General features: G+C 41.2%; 1 protein-coding gene across 7 annotated transcripts in view; it reads left to right on the top strand.

The window, feature by feature from the left end:
• LOC117978496 (putative L-type amino acid transporter 1-like protein MLAS) overlaps nt 1–26,914 on the top strand; it is a 40,653-nt gene that overhangs the window by 9,076 nt on the left and 4,663 nt on the right. The window contains exons 2-7 of one of the 7 annotated variants that reach the window (XR_010110213.1): nt 16,375–16,511; nt 17,803–17,861; nt 19,143–19,353; nt 23,037–23,162; nt 24,536–24,633; nt 26,366–26,538. Coding sequence is in view for 3 of the 7 variants with exons in the window: in XM_063597432.1 (XP_063453502.1) it covers nt 16,375–16,511; nt 17,803–17,861; nt 23,541–23,559 (215 nt within the window). In the remaining 4 variants the exon portion in view is untranslated. Of the gene's footprint in view, nt 1–8,663; nt 8,703–11,739; nt 11,900–16,374; nt 16,512–17,802; nt 17,862–19,139; nt 19,354–23,036; nt 23,163–23,540; nt 23,593–24,535; nt 24,634–26,365; nt 26,539–26,914 lie in introns of those variants that run through there. The other 6 variants (XR_010110212.1, XR_010110211.1, XR_010110214.1 and 3 more) reach the window with 6 other exon arrangements.

Genomic DNA, 26,914 nt, shown 5'->3' with positions numbered 1-26,914 from the left:
TTATTCTTTGTGTGTATATATATATATATATATATTTTTTTTTTTTTTTTTTTTTTTGAGATGCTTTTGTTACTCAGGCTGGAGTGCAGTGGCGTGATCTCAGTTCACTGCAACCTCCGCCTCCTGGGTTCAAGTGATTCTCCTGCCTTAGCTTCCCGAGTAGCTGGGACTACAGGCATGCACCACCATGCCCAGCTAATTTTGTGTTTTTAGTAGAGACAGGGGTTTCACCATGTTGGTCAGGCTGGTTTTGAACTCCTGATCTCAGGTGATCTGCCCACCTTGGCTTCCCAAAGTGCTGGGATTACAGGCATGGGCCACTGTGCCTGGCAAAAGATTTTCTGATTCACAATTGGTTGAAAGAGTTATTAGCTAAAGACCTGGAATCAATAGAAAGGAGTATCTGGGTAAGACAGGAGGTTGTGGAGACCAATATTGTGTTTTGTTTTGTTTTGTTTTTGTCACCCAGGCTGGAGTGCAGTGGCATGATCTCGGCTCACTGCAACCTGGTTCAAGCGATTCTCCTGCCTCAGCCTCCCAAGTAGCTGGGATTGCAGGTGCCTGCCACCACCATGCCTAGCTAATTTTGTATTTTTAGTAGAGATGGGGTTTCTCCATGTCGGTCGGCCTGGTCTCGAACTCCTGACCTCGTGATCTGCCCACCTCAGCCTCCCAAAGTGCTGGGATTACAGGCATGAGCCACTGAGCCAGGCCAAGATCTGTGTTTGAATGTTAGTGCTGGTCAGCTGTACCTGAATTCCAGAGGGAGGGGGTATAACAAGGCCTGTGTGACCCTTCTTCCCATCATGACTTGAGCTCGTTTTTCAGGTTAACTTTGGAATATCCCTTTGGCCAATAGGAGGGGTCCCTTCAGTCACTTAGGGGGCTTAGAATTTTATTTTTGGTGTACGTGCTCAAACTGCAGCTGCTACAAAACCAAGGCCACGGTGACCCTGGTGCCAGTCCAGCTTTGTCCCTGTGCTCTCGAGCTGCTGGAGGCCAATGCAGGATTCTGCCCACAGCTCACATGTGTGGCTTCAGAGCCTGAGGGTTCTTGGGGCTGTGTCTTCACCTGGTACCGTGTAGGGGCCCTGTGAGCTGAGTCAACTGGAAGAGCCCAGAGCCTCTGCAGAAGGCCTGAGCAGGGCCCGGGCACTGTCCCTGGAGCTCTGAGTCCCTCAAGCTGTGTGGCCCGCAGCCAGGCGCTTGACTTCTCTGGCGTTTGCTTCAGAGCTGGGAGCCTGGGGTGGCGTAGGTCTTTGGCAGGGGTCAGGTAGGGGAGGGGCCAGCCAGGAATCAAACATCCCTGACAGGTGAGGGGGCAGGTGAGGAGGGCAGGGCAGGAGCCCCTGGAGCACTTGTGCAGCAGCATCTGGACCGGTGCAAGCCCTGAGATGGCTTCAGGTCCTGCTCAGAGCTAAGGGCTCCCTGTCACCAGGGATTCTTCCATCACTGCACCTGCAGAGCCCATTGGGATTGGGGAGAGGCCCTGGCCTTAGTTTGGAACAGCTGCATCCGCCTGTCGGGTGTACAGGCTGTGCACTGGTTAAGCCTGAGCGCAGAGTCTGTTCAACAAGTTCATTGTGTGGTATTTGCTTCTGCTTGCTGTTGAGTTGGACTGGCCTGGACGCTGGCCAGGAGCCCAAGTGAACTTGATGCTTCTCTTTGACAGCCAGGATTGAAAAGCCCAGTCAAGTGGGCAGAGCACGAGGGTGAGATTTAGGAGACCTGGATGTCCTCACTTTGCCGCCCAGGAACTGCTGTGTGACTTTCAGCAAGTGGGACAACCTTTCTGAACTATGTTTACACCAGCTATAAAATGGAGGTGTTGGATTGGCTGCCACAAGTGTCCTCCACCTCCACAATACTGTAACTGGAGTGGGTTTTCACTCCTTTTTCTTGTTAGCATAACTGTTGGAGCTATAGAGGGTTTGGAGTGGGGTGTGGGTTTCTGGGCCACATATGTGTGAGGCTCCGCACTTAGCCAGCAGTGGCAACTCCTTATCACTGGTGCCCATGGCTTCATCTGTGCCCTGAAGATACTCATGCTGCGGTGACTGGTCAGATTAATGGTGATGCTTTCATGGGGCACCGTAAGACATGTCCGCGAGGTATTTCGCCCATGCAACGGGAGGCAGTGTTCCAGTCTGTTGGAGACAGGAAAGGGAGGCTCAGTCCCTGCGAAGGAACTTGCCCGAGTTCACACAGCATTTCAGCACCGGGTGGCCTGGCTTCAGAGTTTCAGAGGGAGGGGTGGCCCTTCCTGTCGGTCCTGGGGGTCTCCTGGAGTCAGGACCCTTGGGAAACCCAAATCCACCAGGACGCTTGCATCAGGAGAACCTGACCACATGAGAAGCTGCCCTTTTCCGGTTCTACTGCTTACCCTCGACTTGGGGTGTCGGCAAATTTCAGAGCTTGCCAAATCTGCATCTTCCTGGCCTGTTTAAAATGAATGTGTCAGCCCCATTCTGGACAGCAGCTGACACCTCCTCTCCCGTGCCAGCCAGGACAGTGTGGTTGGGCGTAACTCAGCCCCAGTTAAAAATGGAAAAAAGTACAAAGACATGTGTTCAAGGCCTGGTGACAGAATTTGAAAATGTGACACCAGCCTGTTAGTAATTTGTTTTCACAGAAACCTGATTCAACACTGAGCAGACAGGTGGGGCCAGGGCCTTGGGATCATCTCTGTGCTTGCCCAGGGACATCTGTATGTCTGGCCCAAAGGGGGGGCCTTGTGCTCTGCAGAGACTGGACATCAAAATTGAGCCATTATAAGCAGACCATCCTGGCCAGGCACGGTGGCTCACTCCTGTAATTCCAACACTTTGGGAGGCCAAGGTTGGTGGATCACCTGAGGTCAGGAGTTCGAGACCAGCCTGGCCAACATGGTGAAACCCCGTCTCTACTAAAAATACAAAAATTAGCCGGGTGTGGTAGCAGGGGCCTGTAATCTCAGCTACTTGGGAGGCTGAGGCAGGAGAATCGCTTGAACCTGGAGGTGGAGGTTGCAGTGAGCCAGTATTGCACCACTATACTCCAGCCTGGGCAACAAAGTCAGAGTCTGTCTCAAAAAAAAAAAAAAAAAAAAAAAGAAGTGAAGAAGGAGGAGAATACTTGGATTGGGATAAAGTAGAAAGAGTCACTGGATTAAAGTTAACTAAAAAACTCATAAACTTTAGAGTGGTATTGAGGAATTGTAAGGTGAACTGAAAAAGGCTCATGGGATTTTAGAGCCAAGAAGGCCTTGAGTGGCAGTTCCTACCTTAGTAGGAATAGCTTCAGTGGTGTGTTGCAGGTGGAACCCAGATTAAAGTGGGTTAAAAAGTAAATGAAGGCAAGGAAGATAAATTTTTCAACAGGTTTGTCTGTGAAGAGTCCAGGCTATTAGATTGATAGAGGGAGAAAGGCAGTTAAAGGGTTTTTTTGTTTTTTGTTTTTTTGAGTCAGAGTCTCACACTGTTGCCCGGTCTGGAGTGCAATGGCGCGACCTCGGCTCACTGCAACCTCCACCTCCGGGGTTCAAGTAGTTCTCCTGCCTCAGCCTCCCAACTAGCTGGGATTACAGGCGCCCACCACCACACCCGGCTAATTTTTTGTATTTTTAGTAGAGACGGGGTTTCACTATGTTGCCCAGGCTGGTCTCAAACTCCTGACCTCATGATCTGCCTGCCTCGCCCTCCCAAAGTGCTGGGATTACAGGCGTGAGCCACCGTGCCCGGCCTTATTTTCTTAATTTTTAAATTTATTTTATTATTATTATTATTATTATGTTTGAGATGGAGTCTCTCTGCCGCCCAGGCTGGAGCGCAATGGTGCAATCTCGGCTCACTGCAACCTCTGCCTCCCGGATTCGAGCGATTCTCCTGCCTCAGCCTCCTGAGTAGCTGGGATTGCAGGCGCCCGCCACCACGCCTGGCTGATATTTGTATTTTTAGTAGAGACGGGGTTTCACTACATTGGCCAGGCTGGTCTTGAACTCCTGACCTCATGATCCACCCACCTTGGCCTCCCAAAGTGCTGGGATTACCAGCGTGAGCCACCGCACCCGGCCTTTAGTTTTTTTTCGAGACAGAGTCTTGCTCTGTCGCCAGGCTGGAGTGTAGTGGCACGATCTCGGCTCACTGCAAGCTCTGCCTCCCGGGTTCAAACGATTCCCCTGCCTCAGCCTCCCAAGTAGCTGGGACTACAGGTGCGTGCCACCACGCTCAGGTAATTTTATTTTTTCTATTTTAGTAGAGACGGGGTTTCACCATGTTGGCCAGGGTGGTCTCAATCTCCTGACCTTATGATCTGCCTGCCTTCGCCCCCCAAAGTGCTGGGATTACAGGCGTGAGCCACCGTGCCCGGCCATTTTTTGTTTTTGTTTTTGTTTTTTTTAAAGTAAGACTTTTGAGAGTGCTCGTATGTTGATGATGTGATAAGCAGTAGTAAAATGGGAGATTTTGCAACGTACAAAAGAAACAGGCCGGGTGCAGTGGCTCAAGCCTGTAATCCCAGCACTTTGGGGAGGCCAAGGTGGGCGGATCACGAGGTCAGGAGATCAAGACCATCCTGGCTAACATGGTGAAACCCCGTCTCTACTAAAAATACAAAAAATTAGCCGGGCGTGGTGGTGGGCGCCTGTAGTCCCAGCTACTTGGGAGGCTGAGGCAGGAGAATGGCGTGAATCCGGGAGGCAGTGAGTCGAGATCACGCCACTGCACTTCAGCCTGGGCGACAGAGCGAGACTACATCTCAAAAAAAAAAAGACAAGACATACCTTGGAAAATGGGGGGAATAGACAGATCCAGATGATTTCTATGGATAGGAGGTTTATTTGTTCCATTATGCGAAGATGATGGGAAGAAAAGCTGTATGTGCAGATGCAGGTGAATTTGTGGATATATTAGAAGGAAGATGACAGGCAGTGATGGAGTGTTGAAGAGCTCAAACATTAGACAGTACTGGGTCTGAGTTCTGACTCTGCCTTTTACAAGCTGTGCAACCTTAGGCCAGTTATGAAATGTTAGTTATCAAGTTATAACTAATAGGATTGTGTTGAACACGAAATGACATGATAAACATATGTAAACTGCTTGGATCAGTTGCCCACTAGCTCTTGTTAGGAGCTAAAATGTTAGCTCTTGCTGAGGGTGCTGTCAAATGGCTTCTATTTCTCATGGAGCAGAAATCTATAAGGTCATCCACTGGTAGTGGTGGGAGAAGGAAGAAGGTGCAGAAAGTTTTACAGATGTTTTGGAAAGGAAAGAAACCTGGTGAGGGAAATGTGGGCAGCATCAGAGGCCCACTTGAAGTCAGAGAAAACGAGCATTGGGGCATGGAGGTGAGGGGGTACTTTCTTCAGCTTTTCTCTGAAGACAATTGTGCATGTGAAACAAGGGTTAAAATCAGATCTATTGCCTTCCTGGATTTATTGGCTTCGTTTGCTCTTTCTGGCTAATTTGATTGGAGTTCTGAAAATAGAGAATATTAGAGGTTCCTTGGAAGGAAAATAAGCAACACTGAAGTCAAATCTTTATCATGTTTGCTAGAAATGTTATTAAAAAACAAAATTTATGGCCGGGTGCAGTGGCTTATGCCTGTAATCCCAACCCTTTGGGAGGCTGAGGTGAGTGGATCACTTGAGCTCAGGAGTGCGAGACCAGCTTGGGCAACATTTTGGGAATGTTGTAGAGAATGGGACAAAAAAATACAAACGTTGCTGGGCGTGGTGGAGTAAGCCTGTGGTCTCAGCTACTTGGGAGGCTGATGTGGGAGGTTTGCTTGAGCTCGGATTGCGCCACTGCACTCTAGCCTGGGCGACAGTGTGAGACCCTTTTTCAAAACAAACAAGCAACTTTTTTTGAGCTACAGTATATTTAATGGTTTTAAATATGAGTGCAGAGTAAGAGGGAGTCCAGTCCATAAGATGACCCTTGCTTCTAATACTAGTTGCAAGTTTGGGGGTTCCCAAGACCACTCTTTTTTTTTTTTTTTTTTTTGAGACAGGGCCTCTCTCTGTCACCCAGGCGAGAGTGCAGTGGCATGATCACGGCTCACTGCGCCCTGAACTCCTCCCTCCCAGGTTCAGGCAGTCCTCCTACCTCAGCCACCTGAGTTGCTGGATCTATGGGCACACACCACCTCGCCTGGCTAGTTTTTGTATATTTTTTAGAGACAGTTTCACCATATTGCCAGGCTGGTCTCAAACTCCTGAGCTCAAGTGATCCGCCTGCCTGGGCCTCCCGAAGTGCTGGGATTACAGGCTTGAGTCACTGTGCCTGGCCAAGACCACTCTTAGGTTGGATGATTTGCCAGGAGGACTCACTAGAACTCATTGAAAGCTCTCATACCCATGGTTAGAGTTTATTGCAGTTTAGGGATTCAGATTAGAACGAGCCAAGGGTAGAGGTGCATAGGGCAGAGTTCGGGGAAGTTCCAAATGTTGGAGTTTCGAATTGTCCTGTCCCTGTAGAGTGGTGAAAAATGACACCTTCCTGGTGGCACTGATGTGCGACCATACTCATGGATTACTGCCAACCAGGGAAGCTCACTCTATTTTTTATGTCCAGCGTTTTTACTGGGGTTCCATGGTTGCATGCCCATGTGGCTAACCTTAGTCTCCAGCCCCACTGGAGGCCAAGCTGATCCATGTGACTCAAAGCCCCCACCATAAGCCACATTATTAGACTCTGCTGTGGCCTAAAGCCCCCAGATGAACAAGGACACTTTCCCCCACCGCTGCCCCCCCCCTTTTTTTTTGGAGATAGTCTTGCTCTGTTGCCCAGGCTGGAGTGCAGTGGCATGATCTCAGCTCACTGAAACCTCAGCCTCCTGAGTAGCTGGGATTATTACAGGTGCCCGTCACCATGCCTGGCTAATTTTTGTATTTTTAGTAGAGACAGGTTTCACCATGCTGGCCAGGCTGGTCTCAAAATGCTGACCTCAAGCGATCTGCCCGCCTTGGCCTCCCAAAGTGCTGGGATTACAGGTGTGAGCCACTGCTCCTGGCCAGGACCCTCTTATTAGGTATGACATTTCAAGAGTTTAGAGATTACCTTCCAGAATTCACAGGTAAAAGCCAGACCTCTCGTTGGTGAAGATACAATTCTTGACAATTTTACAATAGTTAAGTATATTTTATCAGTCTATATTGGCTGTTTAGTTGACAGTTAAAAATTGGTGACAGTCCAGATGTGGTCACTCATGCTTCTAATCCTAGCATTTTGGGAGGCTGAGGTGGGAGGATTGCTTGAGTCCAGGAATTTGAGAGCAGCCTGAGCAACATAATCAGACACCTGTCTCCAAAAAACATAAAAATAAAAAATTAGCTAAATGGAGTGGCATGCACCTGTGGTCCCAGCTGTTTGAGAGGCTGAACCCATGAGGTCGAGGCTGCACCCATGAGGTCGAGGCTGCAGTGAGCTATGGTCATGCCAGTGCACTCCAGCCTGGGTGACAGAGTGAGACCCTATCTCAAAAAAGGAAACAAATCACCCATAAATGGATAATTAAGATTTGGTTATTATAGACACTTAATACTTAGGTAGCTAAGCTAGTTTTACCAATAAATTATATTAATTTAATATTTCAGTATTGCAAAACTGATGCATACTCATTTACAATTTTGACATGGAATGGTTCTGTTTTGTTTTATTAAATTTGAACTTAAAAGTTCTCTGCAAGAAGAGATTTGTATAATAAATTCCCTGAGCCTCTCAAATTAATATTTTAGCCATAGACTCATATTTAGAGCAGTGTTTCTAATGTAATGATACAAGGCCCAGGGTTATTCATAGTTTCACCCTTTCTGTTATTCCTCATTAAAGCATGTTTGAATCCAGGTAAGAGGCATTACAGGGGAAAACCTTGAATTTATTTTTGAAGGGTAAATCATTTCCAAGTGGTATTAACCATTAGTATGGAAAGCAACATATCCTGTAACTGCTCTGTGACAGTGAGACTATCTTTGCTACTTTAGAGAATAAGTACATTCCTACTTCATTGGCTTTAGTGCAAATCTCATTTCCTGGTTTATATCCATTACAAATTAGATCTCACCATGAGAGCAAAATCCCTTAATAAACCTAGGTAAAAGCAATTTGAAGTAATATGATGCTTACTCCAGTGACACCACTAGGTGTGGTGTTTGCATCAAGTCATTTTGGGGTGCTTTATGGAAATGCTTCCTAGTAGGGAATTCCCTGACTTCACACTTTCCAGAGATGACGCTCTCTCTTTTTCTCTCTAATACTTACAAGAATGGACTGCAAGGCTACATTTAGTCAGGCGATACCATCCCCAGCACATGGTGGCTTGTTGGTGTGAGGTCTGAGGATTCCGGTCATTTGAAACGAATGGCCTCCTAGATTTGTGGCATTTTTCTGTATATTGAGAATAGGTAACTAAAATAAGTGGTAACTATATTTGCATGTGATTTGTATGTTATAGTTAACATTTAAATTCTCTTATGTACTAAAATTTTTTTGGTTGCCACATTAAGCCTCTTTATCCTGTAAGGCACAGAGTGTCTTTCCACCTGAATTTTTGCTTTAATCTATGAACCCTAATGGGACCATAGTTCAACTAAAGGCACCTAACTCATGAATGATATTTGCTCCATGTTTGAACAACAAATGTTTTAACCCACTGTCTTCACTAATATTGTAACTACTGTCTTACAGATTGACTTGATGCAAAACATCACAAAGGCGATTTTTGAGGTATGAGCTTTAGAAACTTACCTCTCATGTGGCATGTACATCAGGCTTTAACTTCAGTTTGATCGTTTTGGGGAAATTTATGCATTTCTTTTTTTTTCTCTCCATGATATTTTTAGAATATTAAAGGGGCTGTAGAGGTATTTTTGGATCCTTGCTAGGATTCTTAGACTTAACAGATAGATTTTCTTTTTTCACTAAATTGAGACACTAATTCTGGCAGATGATATCCCTTTCAGCTCTTCTAACTAACTAGCCTAACATTCATGCCTGCTTCTTGGAGTTCAAATCTGCAGTTTCTATTTTGTGGCTTTGATTGCCTCATTTTAAGTGCTCATTTCCGTTCTTTAACAGTTCTCTATTTATTGGACTGGGATGATCTTGTTGGTGCTAACAGCCTGACATTGACATTTTTTGAAACCTAAGCAGTCAAGATTGTATAAAAATAGAAATTTCTTATAAATGCTAAACCATTTTGTGCTTTTAGGTTCAGAATGCTTACAACCTGAGTTCTGGTTGGGGATGCTTTGATCAATTTGTATTAAAATAATTTGGCAACTAGGGAGTTTTCAGGTATTTCTGAGACGGTGGCTCTATTCCAGTTTTTTTTGTTATATTTCTGAAAACACAGATTTTTTTTGGGAAAAAAATCTCAGTGTTCATAACTGAGGGGATTTAGAAACCTTATTTCTAACCAACGGGGAAGCTGCTCCTGGTTTTACAGTTTAGTTGGAAATCAGATGCTTCCTAGTTGGAAACACATTGTTGGTAGCAACAGATGACCTGCTTTCTTCAGTGAAGTATTTAAGTTGCTCTATATTGACTGTAAAAACTTGTTTTGATTATATTCATATACTCATGAACTGTTTGTACATTGTCTTTTAGACTGGAAACTGAGTTTATTTTGTATTATGGTCATAACAACTTTTAACATACCCTGCAAACTAAGTGTTTCTTTATAATTCATTATCTTATTTAAGCCTCACAACAACCTTACATGTTAGATAGGTATCATCCTCATTTTATGCAAGAGACAACCAAGGCTTGGAGATCAAGTAATTTGTGCAAAGGCACACATACTTTTCAGTGCTGGAGCTGGGATTTGAGCCCAGATCTTTTTTTAACTTGTATTCTCTGCTGCCTTATGGTACTACTGTGTCACCAGAAAATGATACAAACATTTAACTCTTAATAATAAAGGTAGTGTAGGAGATAAGTAAACATGATGAAAACAGGAAGTGAAGATATGTTTAAATATTGGCAGACTTCAGTTATCTTTGTGTTTCTGAATTAGTCAAGTGCTTATTTTATTCGCTCATCTAATAAGAGCTTACCGTGGCATACATATAAAGTTCAAACCCTGTCAGAAAAGATTATAAGCTCTCTTACGTTTCAGTCTCCTTTCAGAAAGTAATGGTATGCTATGATTTATATAGACGCATGTTAAATGTGCTATTTGTAGGTACATAAGGAATGTCTTTTCATTAGTTTAAAAAAGTTATGGTCCATTGAGTTAATATTTTAATGCTTATAGACTTAGTATACTCAGAAAATATTCTCATACATTTTTCTTGAAATTCCATAGATTTTATTTTCCCTTATGTTCAAAGTACTTAGCTTTATGAATAAGTGAACTCTGAATATTAGAAGATACTCCTTATGGAGCCTTAGTCATTTTAGTATGCTAGGTTTTGAATTTCATGAAGTTTCAGATTGAGATCCTTTATAAGTAATGACTTGTACCAGTTAGATATCCAAGTTTAATTGGACCTATTGTCTGCATTCTGTATTAACAGTGATTGCAGTAAGTGCAGATCAAGGTGTCCAACTGAGCTCATGCAAAGTTTTATGTTTAGTATTTTTGGGAGCAAGGAAAGACTAATAAACTCTAAACGAAATATATACAGTATACAAACACTGCTGTCACTTTTACACCATAGAGGGAGGGGTAAAGCGTAGAAGAATAGGTTAGTTTCTGGCCTTGCCAGTGTCCTAAACTTTTCTAAAAGATTCAGGTTCTAAAAGGTTGAGAAAGCATTTTTAGTAAATATCATAGAAGTGATTTTCTTTTTCTTTTTCTTTTTTTTTTTTTCCTCAAAGTTGTTCCTCTCAGGAGAAAATCAGTAGGGGAAGAACTTACTTGGATTTTTCATATGCTATAACAGATTATTTTGTTGTCTTCTTTCTTGATAGTTTATGATTGATGGCTGAAAGAGTAACACTCATGAGAAGTCTTGTAACTCAGCTCTGTTTTACTTATGAGGCAGTTGAAGCGTAGAGCAGATACTTAGATGAGGACACACTTTTACCCTTGGCTGTACCCTACTTGTTTAACTAATAAGCATCAGGTATTATTCTAAACAGAACCTGAATTTTAAATAGATTATGAACTACAACTTTCCGATATAACTTTATTGCATTTCTGATACCTTTTATTTTCTTAAAATGTCTTCTTTTTTACTTTTTAAAATTTTGATTGCTACTCTTTACAATTAAGGCATCTTCAGTGGGGTCTTCAATACTACAGTACCTAATCAGTACTTAGAAAATAACTTGGTAAGACATTGCCCGTCCCTGACATGCTGCCAGTGTTTTTTATTTTTATGACAGGAAAGGCTGAAATGTTTTGACTGATTAACCCTCTCCATGGGGGGAGAATTTAGAAAGAATTATTCTTATTATCAAGTCACGTGAGGAGAACACTGGACCAGAGTAACCAATTGTCCTGTTTTGCCTGGGACAGGAGACTTTCAATGCTAAAACCAGCAAAGTCACCCTAATCCCAGTAGTGATTCATATTTCTGAATGGGTCTTTAGAACAGTAGAAGAGACTGAAAAGTTGGCATTTCATCCATTGAGAATCTCTTCCCAGTGAAAGACTTCTTATTAGACGGCTGAGTGCTTACATATAATATATAGTACATATTACACTAAATACAATAGTAATGGTTAAATGTAAAATTTGGGAGAAGAGAGGCTTGTTTAAAGAAAGATTTATTTATGTTATTTAAAGTTCTAATAAACTTTTCTCTTTTTATAGAACTGATAGTGCATCAGCTGACCCAGGTGATTTAAAATATTCTTCATCCAGAGATAGAGGTGGTTCTTCCTCTTACGGACTGCAACCTTCAAATTCAGCTGTGGTGTCTCGGCAAAGGCACGATGATACCAGAGTCCACGCTGACATACAGAATGACGAAAAGGGTATATATATTTTCTTATTGCTACAAGCATGTTTTTTGAACCTACCTATCCCACCTTCCTGCCTTCTTACACCCCCAACTTTCTCGCTTTCTTCTAATATATTTAAAATATGAATAACAAATGCAGTGTTATTTCTGAAAACTTCATAGGACGTTTATCCACTTTATTATTTTTAAAATTTAAAATTTTTCCATACATAATTCATCAATGCAGTTTTCTTACAAAAAAAGATACAATACTATTTTTGTTTTTATTTTCAAAAATATTTAGCTAAGGTTGAAGTTCCTCTTGGCTACTGTCTCTAAACTTCAAGAAAGTTTTAAAACAAGGTGCAAAATTTGATTTAATTTAGTTTTCATTTCTTTGCTTATTTTCCAATGAAGGGATCAAAAATTAATTTAACTTCAAAGGTGTATTAAAAGAAATGAAAATGATTTTCAAGGCAGACAGTACAGGAAAAAGGTAGGAGAAGCAAAGGCTGGTTGAGCTGCAGATTGAGTAATAAGATCCTGAGCTATCAGGAAATTGACTGAATGAAACGAACAATCATATTTAAATGACGTACACATGGCTGTTTGTAGGTGGCTACAGTGTCAGTGGGGGATCTGGGGAAAATACTTATGGTCGGAAGTCGTTGGGGCAAGAGCTGAGGGTTAACAATGTGACCAGCCCTGAGTTCACCAGTGTTCAGCATGGCAGTCGTGCTTTAGCCACCAAAGACATGAGGAAATCACAGGGTAAGGCTGGGAAAACGGGGACCAATCACATACACCTTCCAAAGACTTGTATCTCCTCTTATTCTGGATGCCTCTTACTAATGCCTTGCAAAGGCATAAGTTGATTAGCCTACTGTGCAGGTAAAAATTGTTTACATTCTTTTCCTGTGAATTGTTAATTTCCCACTAGAAAGGCTATAGTACATTTTAAAAGAGAATTCTCTTAAAACAAGATTAGAAGACTGGATAAGATCTTACAGAAAAGGTTTACCCAATTATCGTGGATATTGAATGTATAGTGCATAGTAGGCTCCTACTACAGCAAGTCCTTGAACTCTTGGGCCTGTGGAGGATATAGATATATATCGAGAGGGGGTACTTTTCTGTCTTTTTTTTTTTTCTCTCTCTCTTTTAAGTTCAGGGTACATGTGCAGGATGTACAGGTTTGTTATGTAGGTAAACGTGTGCCATGGTAGTTTGCTGCACAGATCATCCCATCATCTAGGTATTAAACCCAGCATCCATTAAGCTATTCTTGCTGATGTTCTCCTTCCCCCCGCCCCCTAGAGTGGGTACTTTTCTGGTTTTTTTGTTGTTGTTGTTTTCAATATATTTTTTTGAGACAGAGTCTTGTTCTGTCACCCAGGCTGGAGCGCAGTGCTGCAATCTCTGCTCACTGCAACCTCCGCCTCCCAGGTTCAAGTGATTCTCGTGCCTCAGCCTCCCAAGTAGCTGGGATTACAGGTGCATGCCACCACACCCAGCTGATTTTTGCATTTTTAGTGGAGACAGGGTTTCACCATGTTGGCCAGGCTGGTCTCGAGCTCCTGACCTCAAGTGATCACACGTGCTCATTACAGGCGTGAGCCACCAGGCCCTGCCTTGAGTGGGCACTTTTCTAAAGTTAAATACACTGATAGCATTTCTGCCTTATGACGTAGCCTCACTGTATAGGTGAGTGCCTTGGAAGTTCAGAGGATTGGCCGGGTGCAGCGGCTCACGCCTGTAATCCCAGCACTTTGGGAGGCCGAGACGGGCAGATCACGAGGTCAGGAGATCGAGACCATCCTGGCTAACACGGTGAAACCCTGTCTCTACTGAAAATACAAAAAATTAGCTGGGCGCGGTGGCGGGCGCCTGTAGTCCCAGCTACTCGGGAGGCTGAGGCAGGAGAATGGTGTGAACCCGGGAGGCAGAGCTTGCAGTGAGCTGAGTGCGCCACTGCACTCCAGCCTGGGTGACAGAGCAAGACTCCGTCTCAAAAAAACAACAACAAAAAAGAAAGTTCAGAGGATTAGAGGTAATGATAATTTTTTTCCTTAAAGAGAAATTTATCGGTAAAGCTGAGTTATGGGCTTTGTCAGATGTAATTACTTTTTGGACATTTAGTTTTTGAGTTTTTTTTTTTTTTTTTTTATACTGTGTGTGTGCTTCGTGTATCTTGGTGAAAATCTTTGTGCCTGTAGCTTTTATTGTTGGTATATAACTTTTAAAAAACGGATTTCTTTTTATGTTTTCACAAGTGGAATGAATTCAAAGGCTATGTATGCTGTTTGTTAAAATAGAGTGTTTGAAGCCTTAGACTTATGATATTATAGAAGCTAAACAGCGACTCTAAAGTAGTTCAGTAAAGAATTCCTCTTCTTCAAAGGCTCAGGGTCATGTAGTTTGCTAGTGACAGAATTGTAAGTAGAGCCTAATTTCCCAGCCGGTAACTTGATGACATTTTTGGTATCTGTCCTTATTGAAATACTCTATGGGCTAGGGATTTGTAAAAATGCTATTCTTCTCTCAGACATTGTAGTTTCTTTCTTTTTTTTTTTTTTTAACTTAAATTCAGGATACAAGTGCAGATTTGTTACACTGGTAAACTTGTGTCATGAGGGTTTGTAGTATAGATTATTTTATCACCCAGGTATTAAGCCTGGTACCCATTGGTTGTTTCTCTTGATCCTCTCCTTCCTCCCACCCCCCACCCTCCAAAAGGATCCAGTGTGTGTTGTTCCCCTTGTAGTTATTTATTTATTTATTTATGAGATGGAGTATCTCCCTGTCACCCAGGCTGGAGTGCAATGGCGCGATCTCAGGTCACTGCAGCCTCCACCTCCCAGATTAAAGTGATTCTCCTGCCTCAGCCTCCCAAGTAGCTGGGATTACAGGAGCGTGCCACCACGCCCGGCTAATTTTTTGTATCTTTAGTAGAGATGAGGTTCCACCATGTTGGCCAGGCAGGTCTCAAACTCCTGACCCCGTGATCTGCCCTCCTCGGCCTCCCAAAATGCTGGGATTACAGGTGTGAGCCACCATGCCCAGCCTTCTGGTTTCTTTTATTATCAATTTTTTCTCGTACCTTAGAAATGAAACTGTCAGACCCTTTGTGATTTGTTGTTTACGTATGTATTGGCTAATTATGGTAAATAGCACAGTCGAAAATGTTTTGCAAAAATTGAGTTTTTTGTTTTGTTTTGTTTTCTGAGACAGTCTCGCTCTGTCACCCAGGCTGGAATGCGCTAGTGTGATTTCACTGCAACCTTTGCTTCCCAGGCTAAAGCGATCCTCCCACCTCAGCCTCCTGAGTAGCTGGGCCACTGTGCCCAGCTAATTTTTGTATTTTTCGTAGAGATGGGGTTGTACCATGTTGCCAAGGCTGGTCTTGAACTCCTGGGCTCAAGTGATCTGCCTGCCTTGGCCTTCCAAAGTGCTGGGTAATTACAGGCAAGAGCCACCTCGCCCAGCAAAAATCTAGTTGTTAAAGGCATCGTTAATATACTAATAGTATTCACTATTGTTTGCTTGTTCTTGTGATTAAAAAATAAGGGGAGAAAAGTTGTGGTTTGCTACCTTTCTAGTGGAGGCATGCCTTGCATGTGGTAGATGATAATTAGACATTTGTTGAACTAAATGTGTGATTATGGCTCCCCAAAACTTCATCCCAGGGAAATGATGATAATGTGAATAAGAGGCTTTCCTCCAGTGGGATACCTAGATGATAAGTAGAAGCCTATATCCTGTTTTTACTCGATTGAGACTGTATCCATACCCCTTGGAAGTTGTTTAATTTACCTACACCCAGGCTCTTTACCTGCATGTTGAAAACAGTTTGGAATGGACCCAAAGAAAGTTGTTACTAAGGCCTTTCTTTTTTCTCTCCCAGCCAGTCCTCTGGAATGAGGTGTTCAGTTGGCCTAGGGTTATTCATTTCTCGTTTCCTTCAGCAAATATTTTTTTGAGGGTCTGTTATGTGCCAGGCACTCTGCTGGGATTTGGAATACAGAGTTGAACAAAAGAGCGATAGGACCTATATTCCCTGAGCTTTTATTGACCAGTGGACTGTGACTTTTGATGTAATTTTATTTTTGAGAGAGGGTCTTGCTCTGTCACCCAGGCTGGAGTGCAATGGGGTGATCTCGGCTCACTGCAACCTCCGCCTCAGGGGCTCCAGTGATTCTCCTGCCTCAGCCTCCCGAGTAGCTGGGACTACAGGTGCACACCACCTTGGCTGGCTAGTTTATGTAATTTTTTGTGTGTCTGTGGAGACAGGGTTTCACCATGTTGCCCAGGCTAGTCTCAAACTCCTGAACTCATGTGATCTACCCGCCTTCCAAAGTACTGGGATTACAGGCATGAGCCACCATAATAATTTAATTATTATTTAAATAATTTTTAATTTTAAAAATTTAAAAATTATTTTAAAATTTAAAAATTCCTTTGCTTATGTATACTCAGTGGACAACAAAATGTTTATATATTCACAGAGAGATCGATGTCTTATTGTGATGAGTCTCGACTGTCAAATCTTCTTCGGAGGATCACCCCGGAAAATGACCGAGACCGAAGATTGGCTACTGTAAAGCAGTTGAAAGAATTTATTCAGCAACCAGAAAATAAGCTGGTAAGTATAGTATGTTTGGAAATATGAGGATTTTTGTGTTTCCATAATAAACTAGGTAATGCTACCTTGAGTAGTTTAAGAATGGGGAAAGTCTGTATTATGATGATCAAGAACTTAATGCTCTCTAATATGTAATTTCTTTTTCTTCTTAAAGACAAGATCTTGCTCTGTCGCCCAGGCTGGAGTGCAGTGGCACAATCATAGCTCACTGTAGTCTCAAACTCCTGGATTCAAGCTATCCTCCCGCTGTGGCCTCCTGAGTAGCTGGGACTTCAGGCATGTGCCACTACACCTGGCTGAGGTGGAAGAATCACTTGAGCCCAGGAATTCAGGGTTGCAGTGAGATATGATCACACCTCTGCATGTCAACCTGGGTGACAGAGGGAGTCCTTGTCTCTTAAAACAACAACAGAAATGTAACAAAGTATAGGAAGGGTTAAATTTTTTTCTTCACTTTCTTTACACCAATTAAGAACTTGATATGGGCCAGGTGTGGTGGCTCATGCATGTAATCCCAGCATTTTGGGAGGCCAAGGTGGGCAGATCACCTGAGTTCAGGAGTTCGATACCAGCCTGCCCAACATAGTGAAGCCCCATCTCTACTAAAAATACAAAATTAGCTGGGTGTGGTGGCACATGACCGTAATTCCAGCTACATGGGAGGCTGTGGCAGGAGAATCGCTTGAACCCAGGAGACGGAGGTTGCAGTGAGCTGAGATCACGCCATTGCACTCCAGCCTGGGCGAAAAGAGTGAAACTCCATCTTAAAAAAAAAAAAGAACTTGACAATGAGCAGGAGAAAATTAATGAAAATGGTCTAGTGAGGCAGATGACACTTGGATCAAAGCAAGTTTCTCCTCCTTCCAAATTTTATTATGAGTAGTTTCAAATATATAGCAAGTTGAAAGAATTTGACATTGAATCTGTTAAACCCGTCATCTAATTTTTGTCGTTAACATTTTACCCTAAATACTGCCTTGTCACATATCTCTCCATCTATCCCTCCATCCATCAGTCAATTTTTCAAATGGATTTCAAAGTAAATGAAACAAGCTTTTTGAGTTTATTTTTTTGTTGATGATCACAGCTCTATGTTTCCAGTGGGTGAATTTCTTTCATAGGCTGAAAGGAAACATGACATTCCTGATACATGCTCATTGGGGAGTGGGAATAATAAAGAAAGTAAAGCACTGTTGAATTATAATTTGGAGGGGAAGACAAGTAAAAAAGGACACAATGCTATTAAAAGTATAGGAATTTGAAGTTTTTCTAAATGTGTTTTCTTTTAAAGGTACTAGTTAAACAATTGGATAATATCTTGGCTGCTGTACATGACGTGCTTAATGAAAGGTAAGTAACTAATAATGGTTCGGTTTAAATGACTTTAAAATATATTTTTAGAAATTACTTAACAATACACAAGAAGACAAACCCACTGGCTTTGTTTATGAACATCTATTGACATTTCAGTGGGTCTTGTCATTTTTATCTGCAGTAATTATGTGTTAATTACGGTTGAATACAAATGGAATCCACTTGAAAAGAATATTTATTTTTTGAGCCAGAGTCTCACCGTGTCGCCCAGGCTGGAGTGCAGTGGTGCGATCTCAGCTCACTGCAACCTCCACCTCCCGGGTTCAAGTGATTCTCCTGCCTCAGCCTCCCGAGTAGCTGGGACTACAGGCGTGCACCACAACTGCCAGCTAATTTTTGTATTTTTGGTAGAGACAGGGTTTCACCATGTTGGCCAGGCTGGTCTGAAACTCCTGACCTCAGGTGATCCACCCACCTTAGCCTTCCAAAGTGTTGGGATTACAGGCATGAGCCACCGTGCCTGGCTGGAATATTTTATTTTTTTAATTTGCTAGTCTCACTGGATAACTGAGTCTTGACTTATGGAATGGCATAAACTCTTGATGCAGGCATGAAGAATAAAATTAGTTTTTGTAAACTAGAGAATTTGAAACTGCTTAGAGAATAGAGGTAAAAAGGAATTTCCTTCTTTGGGTAAGAGTGGATCCAAACCATATATTCTCTGGCTATTAGAGTCTCCAGAGGTGTGTGGTCATTTTTTGTTATGGTGATTCCCAAAGATTTGCAGTGTTGGCAAGTACCCAAAATTTATCTCAGCTGGTCATAAACCTTAGTGCCTTTTGATGGTTTTGTTTTATAGAGTTACTTATTAAAGTTCTATGTAAATCATTACTGTTATCCTTTTAAGTTTCTGTATTTAACTATTACCATTTTTTATTTTATAGTCATTACATATTGGATATTATGTAGAATGTAGTTATGTATAGAGTGTTTTATCTAATTATTTGTTGCTGCCCTTTTCTGAGAGTTATTTAATACAGTTTGAGACGGAATTTAGCATTTTTGGGCCTTCCCTCACTGTTTGTAAATAATTGATTTTGTAAAAAGAAAGTAATGTCAGACAGATACTTGAGGGCAATGCAGGCTAGACAGAATGTAGTATTTAGAGTGGAGAAAATTTCAACCTTTTATGTAGTTTGAATAGAAATTTAAAAAACCACTTAAGACATTCTTTTGTAAGATGTATTACTCGTGTCATCATAGAAAACTTAAGCCTTTTGTGTGTGTTTTTTGTTTGCATTAAAATAAACACAGTAGCAAATTGCTTCAGGAGTTGAGACAGGAGGGAGCTTGCTGTCTCGGCCTTCTTTGTGCTTCTCTGAGCTATGAGGCTGAGAAGATCTTCAAGTGGATTTTTAGCAAATTTAGCTCATCTGCAAAAGATGAAGTTAAACTCCTCTACTTATGTGCTACCTACAAAGCACTAGAGACTGTAGGAGAAAAGAAAGCCTTTTCATCTGTAATGCAGGTAAGAATGAAGGGGGAAAAATGCATGATGTACTTGGGAAGAAAATTGTCCCTTTAACACATGTCCTTGGAGGGGAGCTTGAAGAAGGGAAACATAGAATAGGGGTTATCTACTGATAGGAAATATGTTTTAAAAATTCCTCTTTCTCAGTTTGAGTAAAGGATACACTGTTCAAGGATCAGTGCTACATACATATATGCATATATGTGGAAAGAGAGGGAGAGATTTCTTCTAAAAAATTGGCTTACACGCCGGGCGTGGTGGCTCACGCCTGTAATCCCAGCACTTTGGGAGGCTGAGGCAGGCGGATCATGAGGTCAGGAGATTGAGACCATCCTGGTTAACACAGTGAAACCCCATCTCTACTAAAAATACAAAAAAAATTAGCCGGGCGTGGTGGCGGGCACCTGTAGTCGCAGCTATTTGGGAGACTGAGGCAGGAGAATGCCGTGAACCTGGGAGGCGGAGCTTGCAGTGAGTCGAGATCACACCACTGCACTCCAGCCTGGGGGACAGAGCGAGACTCTGTCTCAAAAAAAAAAAAAAAAAAAGATACACGTTGAAGTTAGATTTGAAATAAGTTAGTTTTAAGATTTTTTTTCCTCAGCCAAGCACGGTGGCTCATGCCTGTAATCCCAGTACTTTGGGAGGCCGAGGCGGGCACATCATGAGGTCAAGAGATCGAAACCATCCTGGCCAACATGGTGAAACCCCGTCTCTACTAACAGTACAAAAACTAGCCGGGCGTGGTGGCACGCGCCTGTAGTCCCAGCTACTCAGGAGGCTGAGGCAGGAGAATCGCTTGAACCCGGGAGGCCGAGGTTGCAGTGAGCCGAGATCGCACCATTGCCTGGGAGACAGAGCCAGACTCTGTCTCAAAAAAAAAAAAAAAAAAAAAAAAAAAAAGATTTTTTTCCTCTTTGGTTTTTAGAAATGTTGTTTTTGAGATTGCTTAGGACCAGAATGATTTGCAAAGTTGAAAATAGGAACTCCACTAGTAATGCCGGATAGAAGAGTGCTTCACATTTGTAGAGGGAGACAAGAACTAACTATCACAACTTCTTTCTGAGCCTTTTGGTTTGCTAACGTGCCCCAAATTCTTATTCCAAATGGTATAAGATAATTATGTGTAAATGAATAGCAGCTCTACTTAGTTTTATTTCATATTTGTGTATCTGAATATATTAAAATATCATTCATTTTTTTTTTTTTTTGATGCAGAGTCTTGCTCTGTTGTCCAGCCTGGAGTGCAGTGGCATAATCTCGGCTCACTGCAACCTCTGCCTCCCAGGTTCAAGTGATTCTCCTGCCTCAGCCTCCCGAGTAGCTGGTATTGCAGGAGTGTGCCATTAGCCTGGCTAATTTTTGTATTTTTAGTAGAGATGGGATTTCATTGTGTTGGCCATGCTGGTCTTGAACTCCTGACCTCAAGTGATCCTCCTGCCTCGGCCTCCCAAAGTACTGTGATTAGTGTCATGAGCCACCACACCTGGCCTAAAAGATCATTGATTTAGTTTTGAGTAAGATTTTAAGTGATTAAATTATGGTATTGTTGTGTTTGGAATATCTGATATTAGGGTTTTTTTTTTTTTAACAGTTTTTGATATGCTTTATTTTGGGTATGTAGTTTAAAAAATATAAAGGAAATATAAGGAATGTTCTTTTTTTTTTTTTTTTAAATAAAAAATGTATTTTTAACTGGGCATGGTGGCTCACTCCTGTAACCCCAGCACTGTGGGAGGCTGAGGCTGGTGAATTGCCTGAGTCCAGGAGTTTGAGACCAGCCTGGGCAACATGGTGAAACCCTGTTTCTATCAAAAAAAAAAAAAAAAAGAAAAAAAATAAGTCGGGCATGGTGGCATGCACCTGTAATCCCAGCTACTTGGAGGCTGAGGCAGGAGGATCGCTTGTGCCTGGGAGGTTGAAGCTACAGTGAGCTATGGTCAAGCTACTGCACTCCATTATAGGCAACCCTGTCTCAAAAAAGCAAAACAAAATGAAACATTTTCCCCCTTGATTATAGAGGTTTGAGAAAAATTTGAGGGAAGATTCAGAAAATTACCTGTAACTGAACAGAATGCCACCAGCTTGGGCTTATTCTGCATGCATAATTATGAATATTTTCCCAGCTCTTGTGAAAATTCTCACATTCATAGAAAGATAGATGCACCAGTAAAATAAATACCTGTAAATACGATAATAATTTCATAATATATGCTTCACCTAGATTTACCAGTTACTAATATTTTGCCACAGTTTTATTTTCTCACACATCTGAAAACCATACACATGATGACAGTTCACCCCATAATGTTTTAGTATGCATCTCCCAAGAATAAGGTTTTTCTTCTGTATAACAAGAATATTGTAATCATACCTAAGAAAATGAATTTTATTACATATGTGTTCTATATTCAAATTTCTGTAATTACCCCAAGATGTCTTTTAAATGATTTTTAGCATTGATAGTCTGTGCCTGTGTAGATTATAACATTGGCTATTGCAAAATAATGGTTTTCTTTTTTTCTTTTTTCTTTTTGAGACGTAATCTTGCTCTGTTGTCCAAGCTGGAGGGCAGTGGCACGATCTCAGCTCACTGCAACCTCCGCCTCCCAGGTTCAAGCAGTTCTCTTGCTTCAGCCTCCTGAGTAGCTGGGATTACAGGCATGTGCCACTGTGCTCTGCTAATTTTTATATTTTTAGTAGAGACGGAGTTTCATCATGCTGGCCAGGCTGGTCTTGAACTCCTGACCTCAGGTGATCCACCTGCCTCGTCCTCCCAAAGTGCTGGGGTTACAGGTGTGAGCCACTGCACCCAGCCTAAAATGATGGTTTTCTGATTCTAGCATTTCTTTTATAAGATTGCTATGTAAAGCACAGCTTTTCCTTTTTTAGGGAAAAATGTTTTTTAACAGCTGCAAAATAAATATTCTTTCAATGGAATGACAAATAGTTATTTATTATTTTATTTTTGCCATATATTTATTTTAAAAATTTATGTATAATGGTAACCTGAGCCTGCATGTTATTCATTTGTGGTGCCATACTGATCTTCCTTAATTTTCATATGAAGCAAGTACTAATATACTAAAGCATAAATTATATAAAATTTGCTTTGTATTTTGGATTGCAAAGTAATTGTTGTACTTTTTAGAAAAGTTTCCCAAATCCATTTTACTTTTTTGTATTTGAAATTTAATCACAGGTAGAATCTTAAAGAGAGCATTTAGGGATATTGTAAACAGATGTTATTAAGGACTAATGTTAACTGATGTCAAAGGACTAATATTAACAAACATTGAAGAAGAGAAAACAGTATTTGTTTTTAGCTTAACAGCTTAGTGGAGCGAAATATTTTCAATTTATTTATTTTATTTATTTATTAATTTTTTTTTTTTTTTTGAGATGGAGTCTGGCTGTATTTCCCAGGCTGGAGTGCAGCGGTGCAATCTCAGCTCACTGCAACCTCTGCCTCCTGGGTTCAAGCGATTCTTGTGTCTCAGCCTCCCAAGCAGTTGGGATTTACAAGTCAATTCTTTTTTTTTTAACTAAAACTACAGAATCTATTTTTCTTGGTCTCATACTCAGTTTTTTATGTAGTCACTTAGTAAATGATGAACCTAATTTGCTTGTTTTCTCCCTATTTTGTTGAATGTTCACGGTTTGTAACTTTTATTTTTAAGCTTGTAATGACCAGCCTGCAGTCAATTCTTGAAAATGTGGATACACCAGAATTGCTTTGCAGATGTGTTAAGTGCATTCTTTTGGTGGCTTGATGTTACCCTCATATTTTCAGCACTAATTTTAGGGTGAGTTCCTCATTCCGCTGTTCAGATCATGGGGTGAGGGGGATGGTTGTGTGTGTGAGGAACTGAGGAATCAGATGGAAAACAATGCCTCTGCTCCTTTGAATATAATCAGTGATATTTGAGGTTCCAGGGTTAAATGCCGCATTTTTCTTTCTGACGTTCGTACCTTAAAATATTTGAAGAAAATAAACTATTTCATTGTTGTCAGAAATGTAGTTCTTTTATTTTCCTGCCCCTCTCCCCTTTCTAAGTTTCTAGAATGTCAAGTAGGTAGAACATAGATGCTCCTTTTAGGATCTTTTGCTGTGAAATGGTCCACAGGTGAATGGCAGTAATATCTTAAAATGATTGGCCCCCTCTCTCTTTGTTTCCATCAAGGATACAGTTGGTATATTAGTTGGATGGCATAGAGATCATACTCAGAAACCTTTGCTCACGCAGCAGGTATCTGATAAGTCTTGCAGCCTATACCAGTTATTTAAATACTGTCGGGGAGGAGCAGTGGTCCCCCAGTGACCATCTATCAATACCATTTCTTTAATAATGCAAGAAAACTAATTCAGAGAAATGTTTTATTGTAAATGAACATGACTTGTTAGCTAAATATATATTTTCAGAGGAAATTACTAGTAGGTGGGTAGAGTAAGTACAGACAGGACTTCCCCAAGTTATTTGTAGTTTGTACTGGTAGGAAAGTATATGGTAAGAATATATTGCAGTGGCAATACCCTGAAGTGGACAATGGAAGATCCAAGTTATTTGTCACATTTTATTGTTTTTCTGGTTATTTTTTTAAAAAAGGAAATATAGGGTTAATTTGGAGAATTGTCATAAATGAGAAATGGTTTTGTTTCCCATTTTTTTGGAGTTAAGTGAATGACTAGCGTGGCTCATTTGCAATTTTCAGCTTGTTTCAAGAGTCATAGTTTCTCGTAGCTTACTTGGTGTAATAAACTTTTGAAAATAAGATATTCAGGTGATAGTGGTCTGTTTCATTTTCACTGAGGAGATGAGTATACACCTTTAATGGTTAGATGTGGCCCTGGGATTAGCCAGGCCAATGGTAGATTGTGGCATTTTAGTCTTAAGTCATGTGTAGTGACAATATAGATATGAAATTTACTGAAAAAGTAAGGAAATAACATTTACCTGTTAATTTCTGCAGAAATTAAAGAGGTATTAATTAAAGAGGTATTGGTTAATTGTGATCAGTATGTTTAGCAGTCTTAATTTTATGATATAGGACATGTTTTAGGGTATGCTGCTTGAAAACCAGATACTTTTTGAAAGAAGCCTCTTATATTTTTTTAATTTGGATTTTTTGGTGTTTTTTCTCCCCCCTACCCTTTCACAATTTCTTATGCGATTCCAAGGGTGGTTGCAGAGTTTGGAGCCATTTTGGGTAGCTGATCTTGCATTTTCTACGCCTCTTCTTGGTCAGTTTCTAGAAGACATGGAAGCATATGCTGAGGTGAGTATATAGAAAGCTGTGTCTTAAAATTTTGGTTAAGAAAAAATCTTAAATTGTGCTAGATTTATTTTAAAATGGCTCAGACCTCCTGACATTTAAGCAGAAATTACAAGCCCATTGCAATATTTTGAATAAAATTTTTTTTTTGAGACGGAGTCTCGCTCTGTCACTCAGGCTGGAGTGCAATGGCACGATCTCAGCTCACTGCAACCTCCACCTCCTGGGTTCAAATGATTCTCCTGCCTCAGCCTCCTGAGTAGCTGGAATTACAGGTGCCCGCCACTACGCCCAGCCAATTTTTGTATTTTTAGTAGAGACGGGGTTTCACCATGTTGGCCAGGCTGGTCTCAAACTCCTGACCACTGGTGATCCAGCCGCGTCGGCCTCCCAAAGTGCTGGGATTATAGGCATGAGCCCCCGTGCCCAGTCAGTATTTTAAACATTTATTTCTGATGTGTTTAAGTTACCAGGAGAATTACTGGAGAGACTAAAAGAAACGTTGCAAGCTTCGTATTTCGCAAAGCTTTACATACTCTCAGTAGCTGGTATTTTTCTAAAGACATATTTTGTTATTTATTTTTATTTTTTGTTCCCAGTCTTCAGAGTCTTAAAGCAAATTGATGTTGTGTTATAAAAAAACACAAAACACCAAAAGCTCCTAAAGATTTTCCTCTTACATATGTACAGGAGATCTTGAATCGTACTTTGGAGGACAAGCCTTGGCTTCAGCCAGCTTTTGTGGCTGTACGAATATAGCATAGGAGCTTTAAGAGCGCTGCTGAAGCCTCTGTTACTGGTACTTGGCTTTTCTGGCCCCACTGTCATGGCTTAACTCTGTGCCATCTCTTATCTGAATCTCTTTGTGTTTCTCCCCTATTCAGATCAACCAGTCAAGGCTCCCATAAAGATTTTGGCCTCATCTTGTTTTTTTTCATCTTTGCTGCTTTTAGTCAACAGGAATTCAGTACCTTTAGCTGTACTGATGTGTTTACTCTTTCCTAGAAAAGCAAGGAAATGTTTTGCTTCTGCGTTGTTTTTTCTTTGCCCCCACACCTAGAATGTCTTTTTTCACAGCCCACGTTTAAAGCTGATCTACCTCTCATAAGCCACACATTCTAGTTTGTAGAGATGCTTCCCCTTGTTATCCTTAAGATCTCATTCTCTTCTGTTATTTTGGTGCTTAATTTTAGGTAGATGTATACATTGGTTCTAGTATCCTAGTTTTTGCGAATCTTGTCCTTTTCATATATCGTACTTCTTCAGTTACACATCTGTAGACCAGGTCTTGTAATCTCCCTTTGCTCTTCATGTGCATGCTCTTGGTTTGGAGGACTTACTGTTGAGCTGAGTGGCTCAAAGAATACCTAGAATGAGATTTTTAGCCAAAAACTAATTCAGGAGTGGCAGAAGCTTCCGTCTTCATTTATACCTACATATAACTAGAGCATATGTGCTAGAATTTATTTTTCCCCAACAGCTTTCTGAGTTGATTTAAGAGATTATTTCCTTAATTTGTTGTCTATTGGGTTTAATGTTGGCTTTTTGAAATAATTAGGTAAAACCCATTTTTATATTCAGAGTCATGAATATTCTCATGGGCCACAGTTCTCTTTCTAAAAGCCTAAAAATCTATTCTAAAATGAATTGATTGAAATATTTTAGAGTTTTTTTTTTTTTTTTTTTTTTTTAAACAATGTACTACTTATTAAGAATGCTGTGAATTCACATCTAGGACCTCAGCCATGTGGCCTCTGGGGAATCAGTGGATGAAGACGTCCCTCCTCCATCAGTGTCATTACCAAAGCTGGCTGCGCTTCTCCGGGTATTTAGTACTGTGCTGAGGAGCATTGGGGAACGCCTCAGCCCAATTCGGGCCCTCCAATTACTGAGGCATACGTAACAGATGTAAGTGCTTTTGGGCATTTGAAGTGTCATTCAAAAATAAAATTGTTTTACATTGTAAATGCTTCTCTTTACCAGGTGAACTGTTATTAATCCTTCATTTGTTTAGCATGTATGTATGTATGTATATATGTATATATTGTCTGACTGCTTTCTTAAATAACCAGAAAAGCAGGGAATCCTGTTGTATCTCATCCTCCTTTCATCCAACTCCCCTACCCTCCCATGACAAAAGGCCACTCTGAATTTTTAAATCTTATTCTTTCATTTTTAAATAATATTTCTTATAATTTTACTTTTAAATTATTGGGTTTCCTTTTAGTTTTTCAACATATTACGAATAGCACACTATAAGAGAAGCCTCAGAAAGTAATCTTCT

Source organism: Pan paniscus, chromosome 18 (assembly GCF_029289425.2).
Source record: "Pan paniscus chromosome 18, NHGRI_mPanPan1-v2.0_pri, whole genome shotgun sequence".
NCBI lineage: Eukaryota > Metazoa > Chordata > Mammalia > Primates > Hominidae > Pan > Pan paniscus.
Note: the sequence above shows the minus strand (reverse complement) of the source record. Positions and strands in the feature narration are given on the sequence as shown.